Source organism: Mya arenaria, chromosome 8, assembly GCF_026914265.1.
Source record: "Mya arenaria isolate MELC-2E11 chromosome 8, ASM2691426v1".
In the NCBI taxonomy this organism is placed as follows: domain Eukaryota; kingdom Metazoa; phylum Mollusca; class Bivalvia; order Myida; family Myidae; genus Mya; species Mya arenaria.
Genome location: NC_069129.1, coordinates 35,287,708 through 35,303,714, shown reverse-complemented (window position 1 = coordinate 35,303,714; position 16,007 = coordinate 35,287,708). Strand labels below are relative to the sequence as shown.

General features: G+C 35.6%; 1 protein-coding gene across 2 annotated transcripts in view; it reads right to left on the bottom strand.

The window, feature by feature from the left end:
- The window catches only part of LOC128243046 (lysine--tRNA ligase-like), a 62,102-nt gene that overhangs the window by 34,572 nt on the left and 11,523 nt on the right, over window positions 1–16,007 (bottom strand). For both annotated transcript variants that reach the window (XM_052960537.1, XM_052960536.1), the window contains exon 2: window positions 1,544–1,682. In XM_052960537.1, coding sequence (XP_052816497.1) covers window positions 1,544–1,682 — 139 coding nt within the window. The remainder of the gene's footprint in view (window positions 1–1,543; window positions 1,683–16,007) is intronic.

The following is a 16,007-nucleotide window of genomic DNA, read 5'->3' as shown; positions in this document are numbered from 1 at the left end:
GAACCCTAAAATCAATAGGGGTCATCTACTGGTCAGGCCCAAACTCCCAAGTCAAGTTTGAGGGCCATGGGTGCAGGCATTGTAGAGTTATCACTCAGACAACCTTTTATCATTCAAGGTCACTGTGACCTTCATATTTGGCCCAATGACCCCTAAAATCAATAGGAGTCATCTACTGGTCAGGCCCAACCTCCAAGTCAAGTTTGAGGGCCATGGGTGCAGGCATTGTAGAGTCATCAATCGGACAACCTTTTACCATTTAAGGTCACTGTGACCTTGACCTTTGGTTCAATGACCCCAGAAACAATAGGAGTCATTTTCTGGTCAGGCCCAACCTTTATATCAAGTATGAGGTCCAGGAATTGTTCAGTTTGCTTTCAAGGTCACTGTGACCTTGACCTTTGACCCCTAATATCAATAGGGGTCATCTACTGGTCAGGCCCAACCTCCAAGTCAAGTTTGAGGGCCATGGGTGCAGGCATTGTTGAGTTATCACTCAGACAACCTTTTACCATTCAAGGTCACTGTGACCCAATGAACCCTTAAATCAATAGGGGTCATCTACTGGTCAGGCCCAACCTCCAATTTAAGTTTGAGGGCCATGGGTTATTGCATTGTCGCGTTATCACTCGGACAACCTTTTACCATTCAAGGTCACTATGACCTTAACCTTTGGCCCATTGACCCCCAAAAACAATAGGGGTCTTCTACTGGTCAGTCCCAACTTCCATATCAAGTTTGATGACCATAGGTCTTGGCATTGTTGAGTTATCACTCGTACAAGATTTAAAATTATTTTACCATTAAAGGTCACTGCATTAGAATATGATTAAATTCTCGTCATTAACTTTTCACAATTATCTTCTCAGATGCCCTTATCAAGTTTTGACGGTCGTGCGTATACAGTGATAATAAAGTTTTCACACCTTTTTAAATTCCCTTTCATCTGTCATTGCAATTTTTACAACTTGTGAAAAAATTGACACCTGCCAATTATTTGTTTATTTTGGAACATGTTTTTGGGAACATGTGTGAAATTAGGACTTTTGTGCATGATTTGTGTATTGTGTATGACCAACAACTGTGTTCAACTCCTTGACTTATTAAGCGTCAGTATATTTTATATGATATTAGAAGGAATAGTGGATGGGACTAAGCTTCGACCTCGAGTGACAGCCCGTTTTCGAACGACGGCCTGTTCGAACGACCGCAGTTTTACTGTGCAGTTTGGTCAAGATATGTAAACCCTAACTTTAGTTATTCAGTTTCGTAGGCAAGAGTTTGACGCTTCCTGTCTGCCCACCCTTATAACGTATGTCATTCTAATATCAAACATACAGCTAGTTTTGTGTACTATCAGAGCTTGGTAGTTTGTAGATATATTATATCATCTTCGGATTTAGAGGGAAGATACACAGTGTCTTTCAAGTAACATTGATAAGCATTAGAGTTAAAGCATTGTTGAGCTTTTTTTAAATGTACACATGAGGATAGTAATTATCAGAACAAGAACATTAACATAATTCAATTCTACTTCACCCACATTTGGATCAATATCCTCATCACTTTGCTTGGCCTCTTTCTTCTTTCCTTCTCCTTGTGTCTCCAGCGCTTTCAGGGCAGCTAACTTATCAGCCTTTTCCTTCAGTTTCTTTTCTTCTTTCTGTCTCCTCTTCAGCTCACTGAATTATAAAAAAGGTACGATTATGTATATGTAGCAGAAGAAAATGTTCATACTGCATTTAATATGTTTATATACTGGTCGTCATTACATGCTAAAATTCATTCAGGTTTTTTTATTTCAAAGTTGTTATGTCATGTTCATAAATCACTATGTAATTTGAATACTTTGGAGCAGAAGGTAAAATAAAATGTAAATCATTTAAATCAACTTCTAGCCTGACAAGAATTTGTCCTTCTCAGGGGTGAGAATAGCTGAAAGAAAAAATCCCTGGACTTTACCCCAGGGGTCAAGGTGATGCCTTGATTAGTTTGTTAAACAAATAGAGAATAGCGAACTCAAAGGGATTCAGCTCTTCCCTGATTGGCGAGAAATATTATGCCTACTATTCGCAGACAATTTAGCTTAAATGGCTGACACTGTAGAAGGCCTTCAAAGGATACTTCATAAACTATCAGATTTTATACAGGAGTTTAACCTTACAGTCAATACTAAGAAAACAAAAGTCATGGTCTACAAAAATGGGGGCAAACTTTCGAAGACTGAAAAGTGGTACTTTAATAACGAACAACTGGAAGTTATAAACGGCTTGCCATATGTTGGTGTTTTCCTTTCACAACAACTATCATTTCCAAGAATGGCAAATGAACCGACAACTACTGGGAAGCCAGTACTTATTTTGTTGCTATCAAAACTATACAAATTTGGTCAACTTAATCAAAAACCGTATTTTAAGATTTTTGATACAAAAATAGCGCCAATATTAACATATTGTTCAGAATTATGGGGTACTGAACAAGAGCCGTCGTAAGACAGCGCACTCGACTACGCCACTTTGACTTAGAATACAATAACGATGTAATAATACCAAGTTTGGTCTCTTTATGTCAAACCTAACTAAAATTATTCTATACATAAGGTGACTTTGATGCTGCCCTCCCACCAGCCCGCCCAAACAATGACGCAAGTCATTCAAATAACTTGATTTCCCATTATGAAAATGTGTTTAAGAATATACAAATATGCCTTTCAAAGGAAATTAAAAAAAAAAATCAAAAAAAAAATCAAGGGACATAATTTGTATTTAGGCTTAAAACTGAATTATGTTTCTTGTTGTAAGATGGTCGTAAATAATTTTAAATTTTATAAAGTCATTTAATGAACGGTAAAGAAGTTTTTTTAGAAGTTTTTTTATTAAAATCCCAACTTGCCCTTAACTTTTACTTGCCTCAAACTTTAACCTAAGTCAATCAGGGGCCATAACTTGCAGGATATGGAGTTATGTAACCTCATTGGGTGATGGACCTGAACAATTGTGTGAAGTATTAAGTCAATTGAATGAAGGGTATAGAAGTTATTAAACAATATCCCAACCTGCCCTAAAAATTTCACCTAAGTTCCATAGTCAATCAGGGGCCATAATTTGTATAAAAGATAATATGGAGTTATCTAACCTCATTATGTGATGGCTCTGAACATTTGTGTGAAGTATTAAGTCAATTGAATGAATGGTATTGGAGTTTTAAGTGAAAATCCTAACTTGCCCTAAAACTTTAACCTGCCCTAAAAGTCAATCAGGGGCCATAACTTGTATTTAGGATAATATGGAGTTATGTAACCTCATTGTGCGATGGTCCTGAACAACTGTGTGAAGTATTAAGTCAATTGAACAAAGGATATAGAAGTTATTAATAAATATTCCAACTTGCCCTAAAACTTAAACCTAAGTTCCATAGTCAATCAGGGGCCATAATCTGTGTAAAGAATAATATGGAGTTATGTAACCTCATTGTGTGATGGTCCTGAACAACTGTGTGAAGTATTAAGTCAATTGAACAAAGGATATAGAAGTTATTAATAAATATTCCAACTTGCCCTAAAACTTTAACCTAAGTTCCATAGTCAATCAGGGGCCATAATCTGTGTAAAGAATTATATGGAGTTATCTAACCTTATCATGTGATGGCCCTGAACAACTGCGTGAAGTATTAAGTCAATTGAATGTAGGGTATTCGACTTATAAGTGAAAATCCCAATTTGCCCTAAAACTTTAACCGGACACTGATGCCGACGCTGGGGTGAGTAGTATAGCCCACCTATTCTTTGAATAGTTGAGCTAAAAATGTAACACAATTTAATCTGTCCAAATATACGCGTGTAAAAGATATATGTGTGTCCCTCAGAAAACAACAAACATAGCAGTTCTTGGTGATTGTGGAAGATTTCAGATGTATATAAAAACTATGAAAAAAGTAATAAACTATTGGCTCAAGATACTACATATATGCCAAATGATAAGATTGTTTATAATATGCTCAAATATATGGACGAATTGGGGCATAGCAACTGGACAACATGGGTTAAACATATATATATCAAATGTGATGGGGTATAGTTATGTATGGATAGATTAACTGGTCCCAATTGAAAATATATTCTTGACCAACATTGTGCAAAGACTTAAAGACCAATACACCCAAGATTGGACAAGGAATATCATAAACTTAGCCTATTCAGAATTTGAACACGGATTAAAGACATGCACCATACTTAAATAATGTAAAAATAAGAAAATTTCGAAGTGCTTTAGCTAAGCTTAGGTGTTCCGCCAGCCTGTACGAAAGTCACTATCACATTGCAGGACACGAGGTTCTGCAATACAGTCTACATTGCAGGACTGGACCAGGTTTTGCAGGACCAAACATTTTATGTACATTTAAGTGAACTTCGGGGCTTTCAACAAGGTCTAAAACCCAAGAGTCAATGACTTGAGATCTGATTTTCAAGAGTCAAAATCAGATCTTCAAGTGTCATTGTCCGTGTTTTTCTAAATACTTGGTCTTTCTTCATAAATTATAATTCTCATCTGTCATAAGATGGCATTGAAAGGTACATGCTTATCTATACAACAAAACTTAAATTAAAAAAATACAATCCCAGTGTTTTATTAGGATCAACTGTATTAATCAACATTTCATTCTAGAAAAATCTAGAATAATAGTAAGAGAATTTTTGTTTATTAATCTAACTTTATAGTATACCCGTGCTCCAATCAGTATTTGAAAAGGGCACTTTTGATGCGCATTGAATGACCCTTAATGGGGCATAACTGCAAGGGCCAATGTTCAATTCTTATTGTGTATGTGTAGTAACTACTTTCAATACTACAGTAATCATAAGTTTGCTATGAACACATTAGCTGTTATCTTTACTTTAATTAGTGTCAAAATTATTTATATTTTTTATATTTTAATTTCTGAAATTTTGCTCTGTCAAACAAAAAGGGCACAGAAGGGTCTGGTAAAAAGGCAGCAGAAGGCTGGAAAAGGACACCATCACCCTGCTATTTAGGCCTAGCTGGAGCACTGCAGGGGTGTAGAGATGGGCCGGAAGCTGGTAAAATAACCTGGTTACTTTAGCATCCTCACCAGGCTATTTTCCTCACATCAACAAAAAACCTGTATTTTTTGTCATGTTTTTTATGGTTACATCAGTTTAATTGGCGCCGCACTGGAGTGCGCGCCTATTATGGAATGGGAATTTATTTTAGTTAGTGGTAGGAGCGGCTTTTAAGTTGATTGACCGTTGGGTTTTACTGTTATTTTATTATGATTAAAAAATGCAAATGGATGGCGATTGCATGGGTGTTAAAAATGCTATTTATGGTTGAATAGATTGTCTTCAATTTATCTTCAAAACATTATATCGGAAGAACGACAAATAAGTTTAATAACTGTTCCCGTTTCGTTTACGCTTTCCGATTGGTTAACTGTAATATCATGTGCCGGAAATGTAAATATTCGGAGGAGTTCCGAATGAAATGTAAAATGTGTGAACCGGTAATTATGTGAATGGGAATAATTATGTTTTATGTTGTTTTGTTATGTTTACTGCATTAATAAACCATGAGGTAAGCTGTTTTCTTTAATTTAATCGATATTGGAATTAAATGTTCACCTAACTTTATTTGTTAATGTGTTGAAGGCAATTTCGGCCATAACACGGTATTTGTCCATTTTATATTTTTTGGTTGTTATACATAGATTGAAGGAAAGTGTGTGATTTCAAACTTAATTCTTTGCAGCCAAAGCATGTAACCTAGTCCACTCCTGCTGGCCTCCAAATTTCAAGTGAAAATATCAATTTGTATTCGAGTAACAGCAAAAAACATATCCCAAAAATGGCCATTTTCAAGCGTTATGCTGTCTCATTTGATTTTTTTATATATTCAAACTGTTATATATCTATTTTGCATGATGATTTGGAAAAAATGCATTACCTCAGCTTAGAGAAAATTTCAAGTGCTAAATTTTGGTGGGTAAATCAAGAAAATAGACAAATTATTACAGAAAATATGACTTATTAACATAAAGTGGTGCTTTTGCCAATTTTTCAAAATCACAATAAGTATCCCTTGTTATATGCATGAAAAACATTGAAAATTCACCCATTTACAAGTGATAACTGTTTTGTAAGACTGATTATTAATCAAACTTCCAATTTTTTGTTGCTTTGGGAATTCATGATTCACATTCTTAAAAAGAAGGAGGTTCACCTGTAAGATTTTCAGGGTTAAAAAATCTGTAGAGTCCGTAACCATGGGTTTGTATCTACATATGTATTAATGACAGAAATGTGGCATTCCACAAATAAAAACCTCTGTATGAGTATGTTTAATGGCTGAAATATTTTTGGAATATTTTGATTTTAAGTTGCATTTTTTTACATATTTAATGTTACGGACACTACAAAATCTGCCTTCAAATTTTGATTTGAAATTTCCATTGTTTTCAATAGCATATTTCCTTATATTTTTTCATGGTAAAAGCAATTTTTTTATTGTGCAATATTGCATCATCTTTTAACTATTGGAAAATACCAATAAAACGGCTGATGCAACAATATTTGTGATGAATTATTGCATCATCCAAAACAACCGCCTTTCTAAGAAATACAACAGTCCAGCTGTAATGATGGAATCAGCTAAGAAAATGGCTTATTTTGGGTAATAGTCGGTCAGATTCCAGCAAGAAGTCCTTTCAAATGGAAAACACTAAAGGTGTTGGTTCCAGTGATGCTCTAGGTATGTATTATCCTTATCTAAACATTCCATGCTATGTTACGTAGGGTCCGTAACCAAAACCATATGTCTGTACATGATGCCCTGAATTAATGCAATTGTCCACATGAAATGCACATGTTGTGATGCTTATTTGTTGAAATTGCCATGCCCAACATATAACAAACTAAAATGGTCTTAACAGGTTGTTTAATGGAAATCCTATGACAGTATGACACACAATTTCATTTTGTGTAGCCTATTACGGAGCCGAGATGAAATATTTTTACATAAAGATTGGCGTGTATGCCAATGAATACAATCAGTGTTATAATATACAGATCACAGACACAGTGGATACTTGTTAAATGTACAGAATTGAAGCTTAAGTAATATTTGATTTGTACTTGTACTCAGGTTACAGACTCTACAAAATACGGCCACTTGTTTCTAAGTCTACTGTAAGTATGTTCAAAAACATTTTTATGAACAGAAACAATACAATTGAACCATATAGGGACATTTATACCTTTTGAGGTTTTTCCTTTCACAAAACCTGTCTTTATATGAAGATTTATATACCATATATATTAATATTCTAAGGTATACATTGAACCCAACCGTTTAAGGTTAATTAATATTCAGAATGTCTTTTTACAGAAGAGAGCCGAAAATCATCACTGCGATCCCGGAAACTTGAAAAAAATGCTGAAATGAATGCTGAAAAGAATGAAGACATAGAAAAGAAGCAAAAGGAGAAAAACAGGCTGAAAGTCAAGGCATGGAGAATGCGTCAGAAAACAGAAAACTCCACAAAATATTCTGAAATCAAAAAGAAAGACACAGAAAGAAAGAAGGAAGCTCGAATGAAAGTGAAACTCATGGCCAATTCAGATCCTGAATTAAAAGCCTCATTAAGAAAGAAAAAAGCTGAAGAAATGAAAAGATACAGACAGAGAAAAAAGATGAAAACAACATGTTCTTCTGAAGATCCTGGTTGTAAAAAGAGTAAGAAACCGGCTCTGGAAGAAAAAAAGAAAAAAGCTGTGAAGCGAACACAAGCCTGGAGAATGCGAATTAAACTTAAGTCTCCTACAATTCCAATTGTTAACACAGTTGATGAAAATGACAGTCATGGAGAAAGCAGACAGAACAAAAGTAACTTATCCCGTGCAACAGTATACAGACGAGCGCAAATGGTGAAAGGCATTCTGCCTAGGACACCAAAGAAGAAAGCCGCCATTTTAAAGAAGCTTATTGAGTCACCTTCAACATCCAAAGTACTTTCTGACCAAGGAGTAACAATGACACCAGCTTGTAAGAAGAAACTTAAAGTAGCAGATGCTATAGTGAATTCCTTGAAAGAAAGTATTTCCGAAGTAAACATTGGTGTTCGAAAAGACAGAGAAAAGAAACATGCATATGATGTAATACGTGAATCAGTACTAAGGAAATACAAAAAGATCACAGTTAGTAAATATTTCAATGTGTCTTACAAGACAAGGAAGGTGAGAAATGAATGGTGGAAAAAGAAACAGAGAAAAACAAGATGTGATGTGATAAGTGATCATGTGAAACAATCAGTGAAATAGTTCTACCTGAGTGCTGAAATTAGCAGAGAGGTGCCATCCAAACGTGATGTTGTTAGAATCAAAACTCAGACTGGTATGAAAGAAACACTACAGAAACATGTGATGACAATGACACTAGAAGAAGCACACAAGTTATATAAAACAAGAAACCCCAATCATAAAATAGGACTTACATCATTCAGCAAACTAAAACCAGTTAATGTAAAGAAAGTGTCCGAGACAAGCAGACGGTCATGCCTGTGCCAGACTTGTTGTAATGTAGCCCTGAAAGTAGAAGCACTTACAACATTGAAACGAGTTGTAAAAGAGACTGACATGACAGAAGACATTAAGATTGATAAGAAGAGTCTGAGTGATGCAACATTCTGCAGCTATGAACAAGAGCCATCTTTAAAATGTGTGTCAAGAAATTGTGAAAAATGTGGAGTACAAGGCCTTCAAAAGTATTTGGCGACTATGGAAGAAAAGAACAGAGATGGGATGGTGTCATGGTATCAATGGGAAAGCATTGAAATAAAGAAATATGACAAAGTAAAGCGCTGCTTTTCTTGTGTGCCCAAAGAAGCTGATTTCAAAGTGTTTTTGACAGCTTTAGAGAAAGACATGATGGTGTACCCAGAGCATGCATTTAGAGCATCCTGGCAACAGAAACAAATGGGTGTATGTGTAGAGAAATTAACAAAGGGATCTGTAGCCATGGTAATGGATTTCAGTGAGAACTATGCATGTGTCTTCCAAAGTGAAGTGCAGTCAGGGTTCTTTGATAGAAACCAGGTAACTGTACATCCAATGATGTGCTACTATAAAGAAAGTCTTGATGACAAAGATGTTACAGTAAAACATGCCATCATTGGAATAAGTGAAGAAACCAAACATGATGCGGATTTAGCAATTGTCTTCGAGAATCAAGCCATTAAATTACTAGAAAGCAGAGGGGTGAAGATTGGTGAACTCCACGAGTGGACTGATGGGTGTGCAGCCCAGTACAAGGGGAAAAAGGCGTTTGCTGATATCAGTCTCAGAAAGCAGCCCAAAATGACTCGAAACTAGAGATTGCTTTTTTGAAAAAGCGCATGTCTCCCCCATTGTGTGGTCGTAGGTGAGAAATAATCAATGATGGATCCCAAAATCAATAGGGGCCATCAACTAGTCATGACTAATTGGCATACCAAGTATGAAGTTCCTGGGTGTAAACGTTCTTGAGTTATTGAGCAGAAACCGGTTCTTCACCTCAAGGTCAGTGACCTTGACCTTTGACCAACTGATTGCAAAATCAACTAGACATCATGACCAACCTCACTTCAAAGTTTGGTGAACCTAGATCAAAGCATTCTCCTGATATTGCACGGAAATATTTTTTTACATTAGAGGTCACAGCGACGTTGACCTTTGACCTTGTGACCCCCCAAAATATAGGAGTTTTCTAAACCTCATGATCAACCTCCCTACCAAGTTTGGTGAACCTAGGTCAAACCATTCTCAAGATATTGAGCGGAAATGTTTTTTACATTGGGGGTCGCCGCGACCTTGACCTTTGACCTAGTGACCCCAAAAACAATAGGGATCTTCTACACCTCATGACCAACCTCCCTACCAAGTTTGGTGAACCTAGGTCAAACCGTTCTCAAGATTTTGAGCAGAAATGTTTTTTATATTGGGGGTCGCCGCGACCTTGACCTTTGACCTAGTGACCCCAAAAACAATAGGGATCCTCTACACCTCACGACCAACCTCCCTACCAAGTTTGGTGAACCTAGGTCAAACCATTCTCAAGATATTGAGAGGAAATGTTTTTTACATTGGGGGTCGCCGCGACCTTGACCTTTGACCTAGTGACCCCAAAAACAATAGGGATCCTCTACACCTCACGACCAACCTCCCTACCAAGTTTGGTGAACCTAGGTCAAACCATTCTCAAGATATTGAGCGGAAATGTTTTTTACATTGGGGGTCGCCGCGACCTTGACCTTTGACCCCAAAAACAATAGGGATCCTCTACACCTCACGACCAACCTCCCTACCAAGTTTGGTGAACCTAGGTCAAACCATTCTCAAGATATTGAGCGGAAATGTTTTTTACATTGGGGGTCGCCGCGACCTTGACCTTTGACCCCAAAAACAATAGGGATCTTCTACACCTCATGACCAACCTCCCTACCAAGTTTGGTGAACCTAGGTCAAACCATTGTCAAGATATTGAGCGGAAATGTTTTTTACATTGGGGGTCGCCGCGACCTTGAGCTTTGACCTAGTGACCCCAAAAACAATAGGGATCTTCTACACCTCATGACCAACCTCCCTACCAAGTTTGGTGATCCTAGGTCATGCGGTTTTCCAGTTATCGATCGGAAACGAAGTGTGACGTACGGACAGACTGACGGACTGACGGACTACCGGACTGACGGACAGGGCAAAAACAATATGTCTCCCCCAGAGAGGGGGAGACATAACTACTTTGAAACGTCTCATGGAAAGAATGTCTGTGATGGCTTGGGTGCAACTGTAAAGAATGCTTGTTATCGTGCTGTAATAAGTAACAGGAAAGTTCTTGGTAATGCTGAAGACGTTTACCAATTTTGTCAAAAAACTCTGAATATGGAAGTAGTGGACACTGTAAAAAGCACTCTGTCGAGAAGAGAATTTGTATTTGTTGAAAATGTGAATAGAAACCGACCAGAAACAAATGTACAAACATTAACTGGAACACGGAAGCTGCACTCTGTTAAGTCTGTTGGTAAATACTATGAGCTGAACTCAAGGAAACTTAGTTGTTACTGTGATGCTTGTGTGAATGGTGTAACATCAAAATGTGAGAATGTAGACATAGTTAATAAGTGGGAGAAAAGAAACCTTGATGTTATTAGTAAAGTCCAAGAAAAACTAAATGTAAAGAAGAAACAACCATCTAACAAGGAGCAGCCTAAAGCAACCTGCAAAGAACAAACAAAAGGACAGAAACAAATAACTTTGAAAAGAAAATCGGAGACCAAGCAACCAAAAGTCAAGAGGAGAAAAATAGAAGAGACAGCAGCAACAACATCCCAACAAGATACAGCCTTTCAACCTGGTGATTTTGTTACCGTTGGGCTCAAACCGAGAAAAGGACCCATAAGTGTTTACGTTGCTGAAATTACAAGTAAATCTGAAACAGAATATGGGCTTAAATATATGAAGAAAGCTGGAAACGCATATGTGTGGCCTGACGTTTCTCAGGAGCCAACAGAACTTATCATTTCAAAGCTAGAAGCTCCTGAACTTGTCAATGAAAGAGGTCATTTTAAATTCAATACACAGGAACTCAGCAAAGTTAAAGTTAATCTGTTGAAAATACACAAACATGTGTATTTCAAATAGAAAATGTTGAGCATGTGTTGGTTCTTACAATGTGTAGAGTCCGTAACCGTAGTGCAGTCTATTTCTATCTCATACAAAAAATATGTTCTATTGATATAAACAGCAGAAACTGACTATACTTGATAGGAAAAGTGTTTATTTTAGAAAAACAATGTGCTTGGGGCACTTGGTTCTACAAACTTTAAAAGTTACAGTTAAAGTTGTGTGATCATTTTTGTCAATTTTTAGAGTTCATCGCAACTGGGATGAAATATGTTTTTTTTTTATGCTTATCTCAAGCAGAGATTTTATGCATTTGTTTGTTAACATTCTAATTGTTAGTTTTCTGTGTTAACCTGAATAATACAGACTTGTTTCCATTAAAATCTTTGTTGTTATATGCCTGTTGTAGTGTCTGTAACCTTACACTGACCTGTATGTAAAAGTCGCCAAAAAAATAAATTTATAAAGCGACTGTAGGAAAACAAATATCATTTCCAATGACTGAAACTTTAAACTAAAAATGGACAAAATTTCATGGCCCTGCATGGAAGTTCATTTTTCCACCTTGGTGAGACACTTAGGTGGACAAATACCGTGTTTTAGCCGTTTGCTAATTAATAAGAATGAACATAAAACATGGTATTTCTGCCTTGTGATACTATAGTAGACCACAGTAAATCTTTTAGCAATCACCAATTGATCATTTAATATTTGTCATGCATTCTGCTATTATAAACAGGGTACAAGCTTGTTATCAGTAAACGATATTTCAGTAAATGCATTATTTAGTAAGTAGTTATTGTTTTTTCATTCAATTTGATGTGTGTTATAAATACAATTATATGTATTGATTTCAAATAAGAGTTTCACTTTAAAGATGCTCATTTAAAGATAATGAACAGACACACAAAAACTAGACACATTTGATACTAATTATATGATTGATTATTGTTTTATATATAGGTGACCTCTGATTTGTTTTGGAGATATTCATAAATGGGTGTTATTCTTTATTGTCTTCAGTTTCTTATACATTTAAGGATTTTTATAATTGCTTTTCTGGTATTTATTACAATGTAATTTAATGCAAATGAAAACACACTTTAAACTAGACACATTTGATACTAATGATATAAATGATTATTGTTTACATGTACTCTGATTTGTTATGAAGATATTCAAAAGGGGTGTTCTTCATGTTATTATACATTTTGGACTTGATTTAGTATTGCTTTTCTGGTATATATTCATTTAATGCACAAAGAAATTGTTTTAAGTGTTCAGTATCACTTTCACACATTGTTTACTATTTTTTTTTTTGCATATTTGGCCTATTTATGCTTATATGTGCATTGTTGTATTTCAAAACCTTTGTGAAAAATAGAAACAGTATTATTTCTTTCATACATAGTCTGATACATATTCAATTTGAATGCGTTATTTTTATCATATTTGAAAAAAATGCCATTGTCCAATAAGACACATGCTGTTTTTGTGTTAATATCAACTAAAAACATTCATTTTCAACTCTTCTTTACTATGTAAATGAAGAAGTTAACATAATAACTCCATTGACTAGATTTTTATGCAATTTTACATTACATTTTAGTATTATTAAACAGCTAAAAACAAGGCATGTTATGTTATAAATGCATTTCGTCTAGTAAACAATGTTCACTTTTTATATAACAGTTCAATAATTATGTTCTATTTATGTTTGCAACTTTACAGTTCAATAATTATGTTCTATTTATGTTTGCAACTTTCGGACGAAATGATAATGTTTATTAAAATATTACACAAATTGTTAAATTGTTATTTCATATCACTTATTCTTCCCTACAAGTTGTCATTCCAGCATGGTGACGTTGCCCCCTCCCCCTATATGATTAGAACTGCAGTGTACATGAACAATAACTCTATTTCAGCGTATTGCAAGAGTTATTCCCTTTGTATCTTTTCCTTTCTGGAGCATAACTAGAAAACTACTTTTTTGGAATTTCATTAAACATCATTCAATGGCATTTAGCACAACGAGAGGAAGTGCAGCGCACAATGACTATAGCTGTTTTTAAGCTAATTACATAATTATTGCCCTTTGCCGCTTTTTCTTGACCAGAGCATAACTTTAAAACTACTTATGGTACTGACAAAAGGTATAGTGCACAAGCACCCTAATTCTGTCGTGTTCATTAATGTACTCCACCCCTAATGAAATGTTCAACTTGAAAATCTTCAATTTCAATGCTTTTGCCTATGTTGTCATGCAGAATACTACAAATATTTTGAGAATTTCATAGATGCGGTTCAATGCACCATAATATGCTTGTTGGCCTTGACATTCCTTGTTTTTCAACATATAACAAGTGCATCAACTATTTAACGGCCCCCTTTGATGCTTTGCATCAATGGTCTTTCTTGTACCCCTTTGGTATTGGTGGTTCTCAGATTCAGTGGGGTAGTTCTCAGATTCAGATTCAGTATCATATTCAAGTACGTAAGTTTCCCTGTTACAAAATAAACATGCACCAGAAATTTTGGGTAAAAAAGGCTTAACATCATCCCACTGAACCCTAACTGGGGGAGGACACCCAGACTACCTCCCCCCCCCCCCCCCCCCGCCTACGTTTGGGATCTTCCCTGCTACTTAATTTAATTTCTACACCCCTGGCACTGGACTATATCTTGCTGTCTTTTTTCCTGCTGGTGGTTAAAGAGTTCTAAGGGTCAAAACTTGGAAATAATAATGTTCTGCCTCTTATAAACCTATTATTTATTTAATGCAGGTTCAGTGAAACAGGAATTATGCATGTTCTATTCTTTATGTAACCCTATGCATCCTTGTCAGAATCTTACATGCAAAGGCGATTGTTGAATTGCACCAACATCTCTCATTTCTACTTTCAGTTTCACTTTCATGTTTTTCATTTTGTCCGGAAGTAAACAAAAACATTCAATGTTCCTGTTGTCATTATTGCAACACTGATTTTATTTTTTCATAAATGGCATAACAATAAAACTATTATATTATAGAACTTTACTGTACACTGACAACATTTTACACAATTCTCCTTTCACTTTCATTAAATTTAACAGAAGGGAAACAGGTGTAAGTGTGCACCTGTTTCCTGCGCATTTTAGACCATGTGCTACGAACACAGTCATGTTCATTTTTATCTGTTACACATTAAAAACTAATACAAATATATATTTTTTTAAATTGATACAGATATGGTATAAAAAAAACTAAAACAAAATATTTTTAAGCATTGTTGTTTTTTAAACCATCTTACTAAGCGAAAAAGCCGAAGGTATCCGTTAATTTGATCGATAATCAGTTATCACTTCGGGTGTTAATTGCTATTGACTTTAATTGATTAAAAAGGCATTTAGATTCTGCCTTGCAGCTCCTTTCAAATGATTAATATTATATAAATATTGCATGGCTTCCAGTGTGACAGTACATATTGTCAACATGAGGAAAATACTGTTACCCGAGGCGAAGCCGAGGGTTACAGTTAATTTACCCGAATGTTGACAATATGTACTGTCACACCGGAAGCCATGCAATATTTACTTTATTATACTGAACACAGTTACATTTATATACATATATAAGATTTTTACCATTACACAACTTTCAATTTATTCTGTAATTATTGTTTGTTTAAATTAGCTGTCATTTTGTTGCAAATGTCTTTTAGAAATAATGCAAACACCGGTTGTTACCAGATTAACAACACATTTTAATAAGCGCTTACCACCTCAGCCTTGGGAAACCAAAAAATGCCTATTTTTAGACGCGCGTGCTATGTGACAGTATCATGTCAACCGGTCAAAACGGTACTGTCAGTGTGTGACAGTACGAAATTGCCCATGATGGGTATATGAGAAATTAACAAGGGCAGGTCACATGAGGTATAATAATACAAATTTACGATGCGTCTTTTTCAGGTACCGTATTTCCTCCACTATAAAACGGGGAAATTGGGTCCCGATTTTTAACCTCAAAGTAGGGGGCCCGTCTTATAGGTGAGTCTATAAGAAATTTAGAAAGAATAGAGTCAGAATCAGTAATTTTCAACATACGGTATTCGACTGACTGTTTCATTGTCTGCTGATGACACCCCAATAAAAGTGACAAGATCACACCCATTATGAATTAAGACGACCGTTTATTGCTTTGTTTCGCTACGATGAACACTCGATATCTTCTAATTGGCAAGCGCTTGTTAACGGTCCAAACACATTGTTTATCACATGAGACAAATCTTACTGCCTTTATAATTAAAATATTTTGAAAAAAAATCGTGTTATTTTTTCCATATTGGAAATAAAA